The sequence below is a fragment of the Procambarus clarkii genome, chromosome 36 (genome assembly GCF_040958095.1).
Source record: "Procambarus clarkii isolate CNS0578487 chromosome 36, FALCON_Pclarkii_2.0, whole genome shotgun sequence".
NCBI lineage: Eukaryota > Metazoa > Arthropoda > Malacostraca > Decapoda > Cambaridae > Procambarus > Procambarus clarkii.
In genome coordinates this window covers 26,069,350-26,087,914 of record NC_091185.1, presented here as the reverse complement: position 1 = coordinate 26,087,914, position 18,565 = coordinate 26,069,350, and the positions used below count along the sequence as shown (strand labels likewise).

At 42.8% G+C, this 18,565-nt stretch overlaps 1 protein-coding gene across 1 annotated transcript; it reads left to right on the top strand.

Moving 5' to 3' along the window:
* The first annotated feature begins 209 nt into the window (after nucleotides 1-209).
* LOC123756235 (uncharacterized PPE family protein PPE40-like) lies at nucleotides 210-12,858 on the top strand. The gene is made up of 3 exons (XM_069336702.1): nucleotides 210-364; nucleotides 1,495-1,573; nucleotides 11,854-12,858. The coding sequence occupies exons 1-3, from the start codon at nucleotides 210-212 to the stop codon at nucleotides 12,856-12,858; spliced, it is 1,239 nt and encodes a 412-aa protein (XP_069192803.1).
* Nucleotides 12,859-18,565: the final 5,707 nt, after the last annotated feature.

The following is an 18,565-nucleotide window of genomic DNA, read 5'->3' as shown; positions in this document are numbered from 1 at the left end:
CGGGAGCATCCCAGACACTGCCTTAATCGACTAAGCTACGACAGGGTTAAAAGAGTTGAACTTCGGTTTCAACTCTTTTAACCCTGTCGTAGCTCAGTCGATTAAGACAGTGTCTGGGATGCTCCCGGACGCAGGTTCAAATCCTCGTCACGGCCCTTGTGGATTTGATCAAAAAGTGGTGAAGTAACAAGTAATGAAACTGAGAAGTAATGAATAATGACACGAAGGTGTGTAACGAACTCAACAAGAAATTCCAGGAGGTCTTCACATTAGAAGGAGAAGCTCCTGCAGTAAATGAGAAGGCAGCAAACCAAGCAACCTTGGAGGAATTTGAAATCACCAGTGATGAGGTCAAAAGGAATCTGTAAGAGCTGAATGTGACAAAGGCTGTTGGGCCTGAAAGAATCTCTCAATGTATACTAAAAGAGGGTGCAGAAGCACTAAGTGTGCCACTGTCTTTGGTGTATAACAGGATATTGGAAACTGGAGAACTTCTAGAAAGCTGGAGACAGCTAATGTAGTCCCAATATACAAAAAAGGAGACAGGCAAGAGGCACTGAACTACAAGCCAGATTGCCTAACCTGTGTACTCTGCAAGGTGACGGAGAAGATAGTGAAGAAAAGGCTCATTGAGTATCTGGAGGGAAAAAGCTTTGTAATACACCACCAGCATGGGTTGAGAGATGGTAAATTGTGCCTCACAGTTCTAACAGAATTCTATGACCAAGCAACAAAAATTAGGTAGAAAGAGAAGGGTGGTCAGACTGCATTTTCTTGGACTGTCAGAACGCCTCTGACACAGTACCCCATAAAGGCTTATTACAAAAGTTGGAGCAACAGCCAGGAGTAAAAGGTAAGATGATCCAGTGGATAAGGGCGTATCTAAGCAATAGGAAACTGTGAGGGGGAGACATCAGAGTGGCGAGATGTCACCAGCGGAGTCCCACATGGCTCTGTACTTAGACCCATCTGGATTATAAAATATTTAAACGATCTTCCAAAGGGAATAGACTCATTCCTTTCAAATTCCTCTCAATGTTTGCTGATGCAAAAATTATGAGAAGTAAGACAGATGATGATAGACAGAGACTACAGGACGACCTGCACAACCTAAAGGAATGGTCTAGAAAATGGCTACTAAAGTTCAACTCAGGAAAGTGTACAGTAATGCAATTAGGCGAGGGGAGCAGGAGGCTGAACACAAGGTACCATCTGGGAGGTGAAATCCTACAGAAGTCAAATAGAGAGAAAGATCTGGGGGATGATATCACACCGAACCGGTCCCCCTGAAGCCCACATCAAAAGGATGTCATCAGTGGCATATGCTGGATTGGCCAACATAAGAATTGCATTTAGAAAGCTGTGTACGGAATAATTCAGAACCTTGTACACCACTTATGTCAGAACAATCCTGGAGAATGCGGCTCCATCCTGGAATCCATACCTAGTTAAACACAAGTCAAAGTTAGAGAAGATTCAGCGGTGTGCCCCCAGACTAGTCCCAGAACTGAGAGGTATGAGCTACGAGGAAAGACTAAGGGAGCTAAACCGCACGGCCCTAGAAGACAAAAGAGTAAGGGGACACATGATAACAACCTACAAAATTCTCAAAGGAATTGACAGAGTGAACAAAGACAAACTATTTAGCTTGGGTGGAACACGAACAAGGCAATGTTTACAGCAATGACTCCGGTCCTATTTCTCTATCATACCAAGTTTTAAAATTATTAATAGAATTTGCTTCCACAACCTGTTCCTTAAGTGTATTCCATTTTTTTACTACTCTAACATTAAAAGAAAACTTCCTAACATCTCTGTGACTCATCTGAGTTTCCAGCTTCCACCCATGTCCCCTCGTTCTGTTACTATTACGTGTGAACATTTCGTCAATGTCGACTCATTCAATCCCCCTGAGTATTTTACACGTTCCTATCATATCCCCCTTCTTTTTTTCTGTGCGTGTGTCGTGTGTTCTCACCTATTTGTACTCATCTATTTGTGCTTGCGGGGGTTGAGCTTTGACTCCTTGGTACCGCCTCTCAACTGTCGATCAATTGGTGTACAGATTGCTGAGCCTCTACTGGGATCTGTTATATCTACATTTGAAACCGTGTATGGAGTCAGCCTCCACCACATCACTGCCTAATGCATTCCACCTGTTAACTACTCTGACACTGAAAAAGTTCTATCTAACGTCCCCCTGTGGCTCATGTGGGTACTCAGTTTCCACCTGTGTCCCTTTGTTCGCGTACCACCAGTGTTGAATAGTTTACACTTCTCTACCCGGTCGATTCCCCTGAGGATTTTGTAAGTTATGATCATGTCTCCCCTTACTCTTCTGTCTTCCAGTGTCGTAAGGTGCATTTCCTGCAGCCTTTCCACATATTCATGCCTCTTAGTTCTGGGACTAGTCTAGTGGCATACCTTTGAACTTTTTCCAGCTTCGTTTTGTGCTTGACAAGGTACGGGTTCCATGTTGGGGCCGCATATTCCAGGATTGGTCTTACATGTGGTATACAAGATTCTTAATGATTCCTTACACAGGTTCCTGAAGGCTGTTCTGATGTTACCTAGCCTCGCATATGCCGCAGATGTTATTCTTTTTATGTCGGCTTCAGGAGACAGGTTTGGTGTGATATCGACTCCTAGATATTTCCATCTGTCCGTTTTATTAAGTGCTTCATCTCCTATTCTGTATCCTGTGTCTGGCCTCCTGTTTCCACTGCCTAGTTTCATTACTTTGCATTTAATCGGGTTGAACTTCAACAGCCATTTGTTGGACCATTCCCTCAGTCTGTCTAGGTCATCATGCAGCCTCTTACTATCATCCTCGGTTTCAATCTTCCTCAGAATTTTTGCATCATCAACAAACATTGAGAGAAATGAGTCTCTACCCTCTGAGAGATCATTTAAATATATCAGAAACAGTATAGGTCCAAGGACTGACCCCTGCAAGACTCCACTTGTAATGTCTCGCCAATCCGAGACCTCACCCTTCACATTGACTCGTTGTCTCCTGTTGCTTGGGTACTCCCTTATCCACTGGAGTACCTTCATTTTCACTCCAGCCTGCATCTCCAGCTTTTTCACTAGCCTCTTGTGTGGTACTGTATCAAAGGCTTTCTGGCAATCCAAAAATATGCAGTCTGCCCACCCTTTTCTTTTTTGCCTGATTTTTGTTGCCGGGTCGTAGAATTCAAGTAACCCTGTGAGGCAGGACCTGCCATCCCTGAACCCATGTTGATGCTGTGTTACAAAGTTCTTTCGCTCCGTGTGTGTGTGTGTGTGTGTGTGTGTGTGTGCGCGCGTGTGTAAGAGAAATATATTTAGTAGACATAATAGAGGAAAAATAAATTGATTAGAAAGGCGGGGTTAAAGATCTAATAGCTCGATACTGCAGATACATATAGTAAATACAAATAGTAAATACACACACAAAGTGGATAAGGGAGTACCTAAGCAACAGGAAACAACGAGTAACTGTGAGGGAAGACATCAGAATGGCAAGATGTACTTGGACCCATCTTGCTTCTGACAAACTAAACCAACTTATCCTAACCTCCCTATCTTGAGGTTATCTTGAGGTTATCTTGAGGTTATCTTGAGGTTATCTTGAGATTTCGGGGCTTTTTTTTTAGTGTCCCCGCGGCCCGGTCCTCGACCAGGCCTCCACCCCCAGAAAGCAGCCAGTGATAGCTGACTAACACCCAGGTACCTATTTTACTGCTAGGTAACAGGGGCATAGGCTGAAAGAAACTCTGCCTATTGTTTCTCGCCGGCGCCCGGGATCGACCCCGGGACCACAGGATCACAAATCCAGCGTGCTGTCCGCTCGACCGACCGGCTCCATTAGGCTCCCTAGGCCTAATACACGATATCTGAGGCCAAATATAGTACATATGTGTGCTATACTAGGCCTAGGAATATTTCAGTTTGTATTTTAGCTACAATCATTTTTAAATAATTCCTTACCTGTTGGTATACTACTATCTAAAAGCTAAGAACGTACGAATTCTGACTATTGACGATCGTCACAATAGGTACTATCTAAACTGAATGATAGTTGCAAACTTATAGTGCATGGCTGTGACGCAGACCACTCAGCTACTGCCTCATGTCTTTTGCCATCTTTTTTGGCTTCAAATCACTTTGAGTTTGTCTGACAAATGGCTATTAGAGTTTAATTCGAGCAAGTGTAAAGTAATGAAGATAGATGTATGGAGCAGATGACCCGATACAAGGATCCATTTGTGACTTCACGAAGTTTTTGCACCCGACCAAAGTGAAGAAGCTCAATCCCAAAAGAACAACTAGCTGAGCACAAAAATTTAGAAAAATTTAGAAAAACTAATTTAGAAAAAGACAGGTATGGCACCAGGTTAGTCCTCGACATGAGAGGAAAGACTGTCGGAACTGTATCTCGCGACACTGGAAGACAGAAGTGTTAGGGGAGACATGATCACCACTTATAAACTTTCAGAGGAACAGACAAGGGGGGAATATAGACATCCTATTTACCACGGGTGGTACGCGAACAAGGGGACACAGGTGATTGTTGCAATTGTTCTAGATTCAGCTATTCGGAAGAAAGTTCGAAATAGCACGGTCTATGGTGAATCCATCGTACTCACCTGGCGCAGATATGTCAAGTTAGTACGTGGCGCTCACTTTTTCAGTATCAGAGTACACTTTTTCAGCGTCAGAGTACACTTTTTCAGTGTCAGAGTACACTTTTTCAGTGTACACATTCCAATAGACATTGGAATGTGTACACCCGTCCAGTAACCATTGAGAGGGGGGACCAAAGAAGCGAATTTCAACCCTCGTAAGCACAATTTAGGTGACTACAACTTGGTGAGTACACACAAACACATTAGTTAAAAAAAATGACAGCTGGAGAAAAGGTGCGTAAATCAAGGGAGGCATAGAAGGACAATGCTTCAAATGGTAAATCCAAGAGAAATGGAAATTAATTTGTTGGAAGACCAGAACAGCAGGAGAAATGTAATTGCCTGTCAGGGGACCACCAGGGGACGGAAATCGGAAAAGATGCACCATTCCTAACATTATATATATATATATATATATATATATATATATATATATATATATATATATATATATATATATATATATATATATATATATATATATGCGAGCAAGCCAGAATGGTCCCCTGGACAATATGCAACTGAAAACTCACACCCCAGAAGTGACTCGAACCCATACTCCCAGAAGCAACGCAACTGGTATGTACAAGACGCCTTAATCCACTTGACCATCACGACCGGACAAAATGAGGTGATAGCCGAGGCTATTTGAACCACCCCACCGCCGGCACTCGGATAGTTGTCTTGGGCATAGCATTTTACCAAATCACCTCATTCTTAGGGGCACACGTGAGGAACACAAATGCGAACAAGCCAGAATGGTCCCCTGGACAATATGCAACTGAAAACTCACACCCCAGAAGTGACTCGAACCCATACTCCCAGAAGCAACGCAACTGGTATGTACAAGACGCCTTAATCCACTTGACCATCACGACCGGACAAAATGAGGTGATAGCCGAGGCTATTTGAACCACCCCACCGCCGGCACTCGGATAGTTATCTTGGGCATAGCATTTTACCAAATCACCTCATTCTTAGGGGCACACGTGAGGAACACAAATGCGAACAAGCCAGAATGGTCCCCTGGACAATATGCAACTGAAAACTCACACCCCAGAAGTGACTCGAACCCATACTCCCAGAAGCAACGCAACTGGTATGTACAAGACGCCTTAATCCACTTGACCATCACGACCGGACAAAATGAGGTGATAGCCGAGGCTATTTGAACCACCCCACCGCCGGCACTCGGATAGTTATCTTGGGCATAGCATTTTACCAAATCACCTCATTCTTAGGGGCACACGTGAGGAACACAAATGCGAACAAGCCAGAATGGTCCCCTGGACAATATGCAACTGAAAACTCACACCCCAGAAGTGACTCGAACCCATACTCCCAGAAGCAACGCAACTGGTATGTACAAGACGCCTTAATCCACTTGACCATCACGACCGGACAAAATGAGGTGATAGCCGAGGCTATTTGAACCACCCCACCGCCGGCACTCGGATAGTTATCTTGGGCATAGCATTTTACCAAATCACCTCATTCTTAGGGGCACACGTGAGGAACACAAATGCGAACAAGCCAGAATGGTCCCCTGGACAATATGCAACTGAAAACTCACACCCCAGAAGTGACTCGAACCCATACTCCCAGAAGCAACGCAACTGGTATGTACAAGACGCCTTAATCCACTTGACCATCACGACCGGACAAAATGAGGTGATAGCCGAGGCTATTTGAACCACCCCACCGCCGGCACTCGGATAGTTATCTTGGGCATAGCATTTTACCAAATCACCTCATTCTTAGGGGCACACGTGAGGAACACAAATGCGAACAAGCCAGAATGGTCCCCTGGACAATATGCAACTGAAAACTCACACCCCAGAAGTGACTCGAACCCATACTCCCAGAAGCAACGCAACTGGTATGTACAAGACGCCTTAATCCACTTGACCATCACGACCGGACAAAATGAGGTGATAGCCGAGGCTATTTGAACCACCCCACCGCCGGCACTCGGATAGTTATCTTGGGCATAGCATTTTACCAAATCACCTCATTCTTAGGGGCACACGTGAGGAACACAAATGCGAACAAGCCAGAATGGTCCCCTGGACAATATGCAACTGAAAACTCACACCCCAGAAGTGACTCGAACCCATACTCCCAGAAGCAACGCAACTGGTATGTACAAGACGCCTTAATCCACTTGACCATCACGACCGGACAAAATGAGGTGATAGCCGAGGCTATTTGAACCACCCCACCGCCGGCACTCGGATAGTTATCTTGGGCATAGCATTTTACCAAATCACCTCATTCTTAGGGGCACACGTGAGGAACACAAATGCGAACAAGCCAGAATGGTCCCCTGGACAATATGCAACTGAAAACTCACACCCCAGAAGTGACTCGAACCCATACTCCCAGAAGCAACGCAACTGGTATGTACAAGACGCCTTAATCCACTTGACCATCACGACCGGACAAAATGAGGTGATAGCCGAGGCTATTTGAACCACCCCACCGCCGGCACTCGGATAGTTATCTTGGGCATAGCATTTTACCAAATCACCTCATTCTTAGGGGCACACGTGAGGAACACAAATGCGAACAAGCCAGAATGGTCCCCTGGACAATATGCAACTGAAAACTCACACCCCAGAAGTGACTCGAACCCATACTCCCAGAAGCAACGCAACTGGTATGTACAAGACGCCTTAATCCACTTGACCATCACGACCGGACAAAATGAGGTGATAGCCGAGGCTATTTGAACCACCCCACCGCCGGCACTCGGATAGTTATCTTGGGCATAGCATTTTACCAAATCACCTCATTCTTAGGGGCACACGTGAGGAACACAAATGCGAACAAGCCAGAATGGTCCCCTGGACAATATGCAACTGAAAACTCACACCCCAGAAGTGACTCGAACCCATACTCCCAGAAGCAACGCAACTGGTATGTACAAGACGCCTTAATCCACTTGACCATCACGACCGGACAAAATGAGGTGATAGCCGAGGCTATTTGAACCACCCCACCGCCGGCACTCGGATAGTTATCTTGGGCATAGCATTTTACCAAATCACCTCATTCTTAGGGGCACACGTGAGGAACACAAATGCGAACAAGCCAGAATGGTCCCCTGGACAATATGCAACTGAAAACTCACACCCCAGAAGTGACTCGAACCCATACTCCCAGAAGCAACGCAACTGGTATGTACAAGACGCCTTAATCCACTTGACCATCACGACCGGACAAAATGAGGTGATAGCCGAGGCTATTTGAACCACCCCACCGCCGGCACTCGGATAGTTATCTTGGGCATAGCATTTTACCAAATCACCTCATTCTTAGGGGCACACGTGAGGAACACAATGCTTCTGGGAGTATGGGTTCGAGTCACTTCTGGGGTGTGAGTTTTCAGTTGCATATTGTCCAGGGGACCATTCTGGCTTGTTCGCATTTGTGTTCCTCACGTGTGCCCCTAAGAATGAGGTGATTTGGTAAAATGCTATGCCCAAGATAACTATCCGAGTGCCGGCGGTGGGGTGGTTCAAATAGCCTCGGCTATCACCTCATTTTGTCCGGTCGTGATGGTCAAGTGGATTAAGGCGTCTTGTACATACCAGTTGCGTTGCTTCTGGGAGTATGGGTTCGAGTCACTTCTGGGGTGTGAGTTTTCAGTTGCATATTGTCCAGGGGACCATTCTGGCTTGTTCGCATTTGTGTTCCTCACGTGTGCCCCTAAGAATGAGGTGATTTGGTAAAATGCTATGCCCAAGATAACTATCCGAGTGCCGGCGGTGGGGTGGTTCAAATAGCCTCGGCTATCACCTCATTTTGTCCGGTCGTGATGGTCAAGTGGATTAAGGCGTCTTGTACATACCAGTTGCGTTGCTTCTGGGAGTATGGGTTCGAGTCACTTCTGGGGTGTGAGTTTTCAGTTGCATATTGTCCAGGGGACCATTCTGGCTTGTTCGCATTTGTGTTCCTCACGTGTGCCCCTAAGAATGAGGTGATTTGGTAAAATGCTATGCCCAAGATAACTATCCGAGTGCCGGCGGTGGGGTGGTTCAAATAGCCTCGGCTATCACCTCATTTTGTCCGGTCGTGATGGTCAAGTGGATTAAGGCGTCTTGTACATACCAGTTGCGTTGCTTCTGGGAGTATGGGTTCGAGTCACTTCTGGGGTGTGAGTTTTCAGTTGCATATTGTCCAGGGGACCATTCTGGCTTGTTCGCATTTGTGTTCCTCACGTGTGCCCCTAAGAATGAGGTGATTTGGTAAAATGCTATGCCCAAGATAACTATCCGAGTGCCGGCGGTGGGGTGGTTCAAATAGCCTCGGCTATCACCTCATTTTGTCCGGTCGTGATGGTCAAGTGGATTAAGGCGTCTTGTACATACCAGTTGTGTTGCTTCTGGGAGTATGGGTTCGAGTCACTTCTGGGGTGTGAGTTTTCAGTTGCATATTGTCCAGGGGACCATTCTGGCTTGTTCGCATTTGTGTTCCTCACGTGTGCCCCTAAGAATGAGGTGATTTGGTAAAATGCTATGCCCAAGATAACTATCCGAGTGCCGGCGGTGGGGTGGTTCAAATAGCCTCGGCTATCACCTCATTTTGTCCGGTCGTGATGGTCAAGTGGATTAAGGCGTCTTGTACATACCAGTTGCGTTGCTTCTGGGAGTATGGGTTCGAGTCACTTCTGGGGTGTGAGTTTTCAGTTGCATATGGTCCAGGGGACCATTCTGGCTTGTTCGCATTTGTGTTCCTCACGTGTGCCCCTAAGAATGAGGTGATTTGGTAAAATGCTATGCCCAAGATAACTATCCGAGTGCCGGCGGTGGGGTGGTTCAAATAGCCTCGGCTATCACCTCATTTTGTCCGGTCGTGATGGTCAAGTGGATTAAGGCGTCTTGTACATACCAGTTGCGTTGCTTCTGGGAGTATGGGTTCGGGTCACTTCTGGGGTGTGAGTTTTCAGTTATATATATATATATATATATATATATATATATATATATATATATATATATATATATATATATATATATATGCGAACAAGCCTGAATGGTCCCCAGGACATATGCAACTGAAAACTCACACCCCAGAAGTGACTCGAACCCATACTCCCAGAAGCAACGCATCTGGTATGTACAAGACGCCTTAATCCACTTGACCATCACGACCGGACATAATGAGGTGATAGCCGAGGCTATTTGAACCACCCCACCGCCGGCACTCGGATAGTTATCTTGGGCATAGCATTTTACCAAATCACCTCATTCTTTGGGGCAACACGTGAGGAACACAAATGCGAACAAGCCTGAATGGTCCCCAGGACATATGCAACTGAAAACTCACACCCCAGAAGCAACTGAAAGTGAGTTTTCAGTTGCATATGTCCTGGGGACCATTCAGGCTTGTTCGCATTTGTGTTCCTCACGTGTTGCCCCAAAGAATGAGGTGATTTGGTAAAATGCTATGCCCAAGATAACTATCCGAGTGCCGGCGGTGGGGTGGTTCAAATAGCCTCGGCTATCACCTCATTATGTCCGGTCGTGATGGTCAAGTGGATTAAGGCGTCTTGTACATACCAGATGCGTTGCTTCTGGGAGTATGGGTTCGAGTTTGACATTAAAATAACATAAACACACTTCTGGGGTGTGAGTTTTCAGTTGCATATGTCCTGGGGACCATTCAGGCTTGTTCGCATTTGTGTTCCTCACGTGTTGCCCCAAAGAATGAGGTGATTTGGTAAAATGCTATGCCCAAGATAACTATCCGAGTGCCGGCGGTGGGGTGGTTCAAATAGCCTCGGCTATCACCTCATTATGTCCGGTCGTGATGGTCAAGTGGATTAAGGCGTCTTGTACATACCAGATGCGTTGCTTCTGGGAGTATGGGTTCGAGTCACTTCTGGGGTGTGAGTTTTCAGTTTGATATATATATATATATATATATATATATATATATATATATATATATATATATATATATATATATATATATATTAGTATATTTTGGTAGAAGTCTTTCCTGTAGACATATATTATTAAATATGACCGAAAAAGTAAGATTAATAATTCTAACACGAATTTTCTCAATCTTTCGTACATTTCTTTTCACTGTTGGAGGTAATTCAAAAATCAATTCTCCAAAATTCATTTTTATTTCTAGTCTGACGCGACACTTGAGCGCGTTTCGTAAAACTTATTACATTTTCAAAGACTTTAGTTTAAACATACACAACTGAATAGAACTTACACATCTCCGATTTCTTTATATGTACATTTGAGTGAGGTGGATGGGGTGAGGTGGTATTTAATTAGGTATTAATTTCATCAACACAAGACAGAACACGAAACAATGGGTATTGAATAGAAGTGATTGTAGAAAGCCTATTGGTCCATATTTCGTGATGCTTCTATATTGGAGCGGAGTCTTGAGGTGGGAAGAATATAGTTGTGCATTAATTGGCTGTTGATTGCTGGTGTTGACTTCTTGATGTGTAGTGCCTCGCAAACGTCAAGACGCCTGCTATCGCTGTATCTATCGATGATTTCTGTGTTGTTTACTAGGATTTCTCTGGCGATGGTTTGGTTGTGGGAAGAGATTATATGTTCCTTAATGGAGCCCTGTTGCTTATGCATCGTTAAACGCCTAGAAAGAGATGTTGTTGTCTTGCCTATATACTGGTTTTTTTGGAGCTTACAGTCCCCAAGAGGGCATTTGAAGGCATAGACGACGTTGGTCTCTTTTGAAGTGTTCTGTTTTGTGTCTGGAGAGTTTCTCATGAGTAGGCTGGTCGTTTTTCTGGTTTTATAGTAAATCGTCAGTGGTATCCTCTGATTTTTGTCTGTAGGGATAACGTTTCTATTAACAATATCTTTCAGGACCCTTTCCTCCGTTTTATGAGCTGTGGAAAAGAAGTTCCTGTAAAATAGTCTAATAGGGGGTATAGGTGTTGTGTTAGTTGTCTCTTCAGAGGTTGCATGGCGTTTCACTTTCCTTCTTATGATGTCTTCGACGAAACCATTGGAGAAGCCGTTGTTGACTAGGACCTGCCTTACCCTACAGAGTTCTTCGTCGACTTGCTTCCATTCTGAGCTGTGGCTGAGAGCACGGTCGACATATGCGTTAACAACACTCCTCTTGTACCTATTTGGGCAGTCGCTTTTGGCATTTAGGCACATTCCTATGTTCGTTTCCTTAGTGTCCAAAATATACCTCTGGTAACTACACCTCAGGTAACTACACCTCAGGTAACTACACATCAAGTAACGACACCTCTGGTAACTACACCTCAGGTAACTACACTTCAAGTAACTACACATCAAGTAACTACACCTCTGGTAACTACACCTCAGGTAACGACACCTCAGGTAACTACACTTCAATTAACTACACCTCAGGTAACTACACCTCAGTTAACTACACCTCAGGTAACTACACCTCAGGTAACAACACCTCAAGTAACTACACCTCAGGTAACTACACCTCAGGTAACTACACCTCAGGTAACTACACCTCAGGTAACTACACCTTTGGTAACGACACCTCTGGTAACTACACCTCAGGTAACGACACCTCAGGTAACTACACCTCTGGTATTGACACCTCAGGTAACAACACCTCAAGTAACTACACCTCAGGTAACTACACCTCAGGTAACTACACCTCAGGTAACTACACCTTTGGTAACGACACCTCTGGTAACTACACCTCAGGTAACTACACTTCAAGTAACTACACATCAAGTAACTACACCTCAGGTAACTACACATCAAGTAACTACACCTCAGGTAACTACACTTCAAGTAACTACACCTCAGGTAACGACACCTCAGGTAACTACACCTCAGGTAACTACACCTCAGGTAACTACACTTCAAGTAACTACACCTCAGGTAACTACACCTCAGGTAACTACACCTCAGGTAACTACACTTCAAGTAACTACACATCAAGTAACTACACCTCAGGTAACTACACCTCAGGTAACTACACCTCAGGTAACGACACCTCAGTTAACTGCACCTCAGGTAACTACACCTCAGGTAACCACACCTTAAGTAACTACACCTCAGGTAACTACACCTCAGGTAACTACACCTCAGGTAACTACACCTCAGGTAACTACACCTCAGGTAACTACACCTCAGGTAACTACACCTCCGGCAACACTCTCCAAAAGCTCAGTGTAAAACTTGACATCTGATTGAAAATTTTCAGTTCAGACAATGAACTTTTCATAACAATTTTTGCAAGTTATAACATTTATTTCAGTTCATTAAACGAAGACATTTGGTTCGTGTCTGATTCTTTTTAGGTAAAATTTTAAAAATTTGTATTAATAAATGATAATTATTTTTTTTCTATTGTCCTGTCAGAAATTTGTACCAAAGTCGCTCCAATTTTTTTTAGATTTTAGAAGGAAATTGTCTTAGGCTGTATTTGTTACATTAAATGCTCAACATTTATAGGATAAATCAAAATTGTTAAAATTCTTCCTCATAAACAATGGTTAAATGCTCGTTAATCCAGCCAGCCCTCATAATCACTGTCCAAATGCTCGTTAATCAAGCTGCCAAGCACCGTTTTATGAATTTTTATGAATTTTTATGAACACTCAACTCTTCACTCAAGTGAATCCGTTCGAACTTTTCCCTGAACACTGCTTGAAACTTTTCCTACTTTCGAATCGCCCTTCTCTAAACACTTCAAACTCGAAATGCAAAAATAAATAATATATCAAACGAAACCAACCCCTAACGGGCTATTCATGCCCGTGCCTCCTCTTGTGTGTGGCTTAATCTTTATCGATCGATCGAAAACCACCCAGCCAATCTATTCTAGGGAAAATGTTATTAAAATTATTGAAAATAAATATTAAAAACAATCAAATTTAGGGTAACGCTTTACGCTAAAACTGACGAATTCGTCTTTGGGCTCATGCGAAGGTTGGACGAGCATAGGCTGGTGAATCCTCTCTAGAGACACAGAGAGAGAGAGAGAGGGAGAGAGAGAGAGAGAGAGAGAGAGAGAGAGAGAGAGAGAGAGAGAGAGAGAGAGAGAGAGAGAGAGAGAGAGAGAGAGAGAGAGAGAGAGAGAGAGAGAGACAGAGAGACAGAGAGAGAGACAGAGAGAGAGACAGAGAGAGAGACAGAGAGAGAGACAGAGAGAGAGACAGAGAGAGAGACAGAGAGAGAGACAGAGAGACAGAGAGACAGAGAGAGAGAGAGAGAGAGAGAGAGAGAGAGAGAGAGAGAGAGAGAGAGAGAGAGAGAGAGAGAGAGAGAGAGAGAGAGAGAGAGAGAGACAGAGAGACAGAGACAGAGACAGAGAGACAGAGAGACAGAGAGACAGAGAGAGAGAGACAGAGAGAGAGAGAGAGACGATACAGAGAGGGACTTAGAGAAAAAGTTCGCGTCAATACAATGGACACAAAACACAATACAATGGACACAAAACAATCCCACAATAACAATGCGGGTGAGACTGTGAGGAGGGATGAAGGAGCAAGAACACAGGTTGCACAAGAGTTGCTTGGATGCCTGCATGCAACCATTAACGAAAGGGGGAGAGAAAACAAAAATGCAACTAAATCCATCAAAGCATCAAACTTCCCTCGTCTGTTTATCGAGTCTGCCCATTACACCTGAAAGCCGCTCCGTTGTGTTCTAACGAACTATGGCAGGCGATTTGTGAGCTCACTCTAAGGCATACGTCAAGCCTATACTTACTCAACGGTAAGAGTGTATATAAAGGGGGTTTTGGGTGGATATTCTCTGTGTGTATATATATATATATATACACACACACACACTATAGGGGATAGCCGGCGTTGCCCGGGGTCTGTATTTAATTCTACTTATCTCTTGCTATCTCAATTTCCCTCGTTTATTCTGCCGCCTCGTCCCTTTCTCCAGCTGTTTCCCATCTCAGGAAACACTGAAACACATATCTAAGTCTCAAATGTCTGCCATTCCTTCCAACGTTCCATCACAAATCATTATCCTTATCCCATCCAAATGCTATATAGTCGTAATGGCTTGGCCCTTTCCTCTGATAATTCCCCCACCCCTGTTTTGCTTGTTAGTCATAACTACAGGTTAATCACATGTCATATTTCACACCTTGACTCATATGAATAACTCCTTGAAAATGGCCAATGGGGTCATTTTATATCCTAACTTTTCCTAAATCACTATCTCGACCAACCTGTGTCATACCTGTACCCCCACACCATTCACCATAAAAATTTGGAAAGCTTGCCCAAACGGTGTGACCTCTGAACAGATAAACACGCAAATAGCCAGACAATCTCACTTACAATATATTAAGGGAGTACCCGGCCTTCTCCTGATCTGTCTACCTCCCATCTGTCTATCAATTTATCCATCCCTCTATCTATCTATCCAACTATTCATCTACTTCTCCATCTATCTACCTCTCTATTTATCCATCTATCTTTTAATCCATTCATTCGTCTATCCATTTATTTACCCATCTATCCCTCCAAATCTCTATCACTCTACCTATTTATCTCTCTGTCCATCCATCTATCTATTAATCCGTCAATACATCCATCTGTCTATCCCTTCATCCATTAATTTATCCATTTAACTATTTATTAATCCAAACGTTGATCAATATATTCATCCATTTACCATAGTATCCATCCATCAATACATCCATTAATTTATCCACCCATTTATACATTCATCTATCCATCCACCTTTACATCCATTTATCCATCCACCTTTACATCCATTAATCCATCTATCTGTAAATCTATCCAAATTAAATCTATTCATCTATCTGTAAGTCTATCCATCTATCGGTGCATCCATCTATACTTCTATCCATCAATCTATCAATCCATCCATCTATCAATTAATCCACTCTACTATCAGTCTATCCCTCCATCTCTCAATCTATCCATTCATCTATCAATCTATTCATTCATCTAGTAATCTATCCATCAATCTAAGTATCAAACTACCCATTTATCTATCCATCTGTCAATCTATCTATCCATCTATCCATTCATTTATCTATCCATCCATCTATTCCATCTATCCATCTTTATATACATCTATGAATCCATTTCTCTATCCATCCCTCCATCTATCCATCAATTCTTCTATAAATCTTTATATGATTCTAAGTAGCTATATATCCATTTATCCATGTATCAACTTATCTATGCATCAAGTCTACTCTCTGTATCTATCTCTGTGTCTGTCTCTTCGAGTCACTGTCTCTGTGTATACTACTCTCTCTCTCTCTCTCTCTCTCTCTCTCTCTCTCTCTCTCTCTCTCTCTCTCTCTCTCTCTCTCTCTCTCTGTTTGTCTTTGTCTTGGTCTCTCGTAAGTGATCGTAAAAGATTAAATGATCTTGTGTTTCTTCACCCTCTAGATGGTAGAAGATATATGCGCAGAATGGGAAAAATACACAATAAAATTCATAATAGTCACAATGCTGTTGTCATAAATGACATTATAATATATATATATATATATATATATATATATATATATATATATATATATATGTCGTACCTAGTAGCCAGAACTCACTTCTCAGCCTACTATGCAAGGCCCGATTTGCCTACTAAGCCTAGTTTTCATGAATTAATGTTTTTTCGACTACCTAACCTACCTAACCTAACCTAACCTAACGTTTTCGGCTACCTAACCTAACCTAACCTATAAAGATAGGTTAGGTAAGGTTAGGTAGGGTTGGTTAGGTTCGGTCATATATCTACGTTAATTTTAACTCCAATAAAAAAAAATTGACCTCATACATAATGAAATGGGTAGCTTTATCATTTCATAAGAAAAAAATTAGAGAAAACATATTAATTTAGTAAAACTTGGCTTATTAGGCAAATCGGGCCTTGCATTGTAGGCTGAGAAGTGAGTTCTGGCTATTAGGTACGACATATATATATATATATATATATATATATATATATAAATATATATATATATATATATATATATATATATATATATATATATATATATATATATATATATAAATATATATATATATGTCGTACCTAGTAGCCAGAACGCACTTCTCAGCCTACTATGCAAGGCCCGATTTGCCTAATAAGCCAAGTTTTCTTGAATTAATATATTTTCTCTAATTTTTTTCTTATGAAATGATAAAGCTACCCATTTCATTATGTATGAGGTAAATTTTTTTTATTGGAGTTAAAATTAACGTAGATATATGACCAAACCTAACCAACCCTACCTAACCTAACCTAACCTATCTTTATAGGTTAGGTTAGGTTAGGTAGCCGAAAAAGTTAGGTTAGGTTAGGTTAGGTAGGTTAGGTAGTCGAAAAACAATTAATTCATGAAAACTTGGCTTATTAGGCAAATCGGGCCTTGCATAGTAGGCTGAGAAGTGCGTTCTGGCTACTAGGTACGACATATATATATATATATATATATATATATATATATATATATATATATATATATATATATATATATATATATATATATATATATATATGTATGATACATTTAACCTATATCTTGCTTTTATATTCGTTTTGGGTGAGGTGACACAAAAGTTTTGAGTGAGGTGGGGTATTGGGTGAGGTGGGTACATACGAATGAAAGTAATTGCAGAGGGCCTATCGGCCCATACGGGGTCTTGAAGTGGGTAGAATGTAGTTATGCATTAATTGACTGTTGATTGCTGGTGTTGACTTTTTTGATGTGTAGTGCCTCGCTGACGTCGAGCCTCCTGCCATCGCTGTATTTATCGATGATTTCTGTGTTGCTTGTTAAGACTTCTCTGGTGATGGTTTCGTTGTGGGAAGAGATTATATGTTCCTTAATGGAGCCCTGTTGTTTATGCATCGTTAATCGCCAGGAAAGGGACGTTGTCGTCTTGCCTATATACTGAGTTCTTTGGGGCTTACAGTCCCCAAGTGGGCATTTGAAAGCACAGACGACGTTGGTTTCCTTCAAGGCGTTCTGTTTGGTGTCTGGGGAGTTTTTCATGAGTAGGTTGGCCGTTTTTATGGTTTTATAGTAAATGGTCAATTGTATTTTCTGATTTTTGTCTGTGGGGATAACGTTCCTATTAACAATATCTTCCAGGACTATTTTAGATGTCTATGGAGATCACAATTAATATTTCAGATTTCTTGAAATTTTAATAGTGGGGGGGGGCTGATGTTTATATATGTTAAAGTGTCTATATATACCAGACAGGGGTTGGTATTTACAGACACTTCATATACCAGATAGAGTTTGGTATATGAAGTGTCATATATACCGAAGATATATATATGAAGATATATATATATATTTGTGTGTCATATATATGAAGAGGGAAACAGTTAAGGAACTTTGGCCTCTCTATCCAGGGGTCGAACCCGACCCACATCTCTCTCGAGCCTTGGGGCGAGAGCACTACTAACACACCACAGAGACTATCAACCATTATATTCCTCCCTCTAACCACAGCCTCCTCCATCCACATCTCCCACCGTGCCAGCATCCCTCTCCCAATAACCAAGTAATGCACCAGAATGTCTATTTACTGTCGTTCGTTCCCCTGTAGACTCTCTACCTACAAAAAATAACACTTGGACTGTTCTGTGGGGCGATGGCCTCGCTTCCTGCAGGCTCGGTGTTCGATCCCCCATTGGTTTATGTGACTGAGCACCTATCTTTTACTCACCATTCCTTCCTCCAGCAAACTACCCACCACCCACACAAATCTAACACAGCCTTGGCCCCCCACGGCAAGCAGACTTGGCCCCCCACGGCAAGCAGACTTGGTATCCACGGCAAGCAGACTTGGTATCCACGGCAAGCAGACTTGGTGCCCACGGCAAGCAGACTTGGTGCCCACGGCAAGCAGACTTGGTGCCCACGGCAAGCAGACT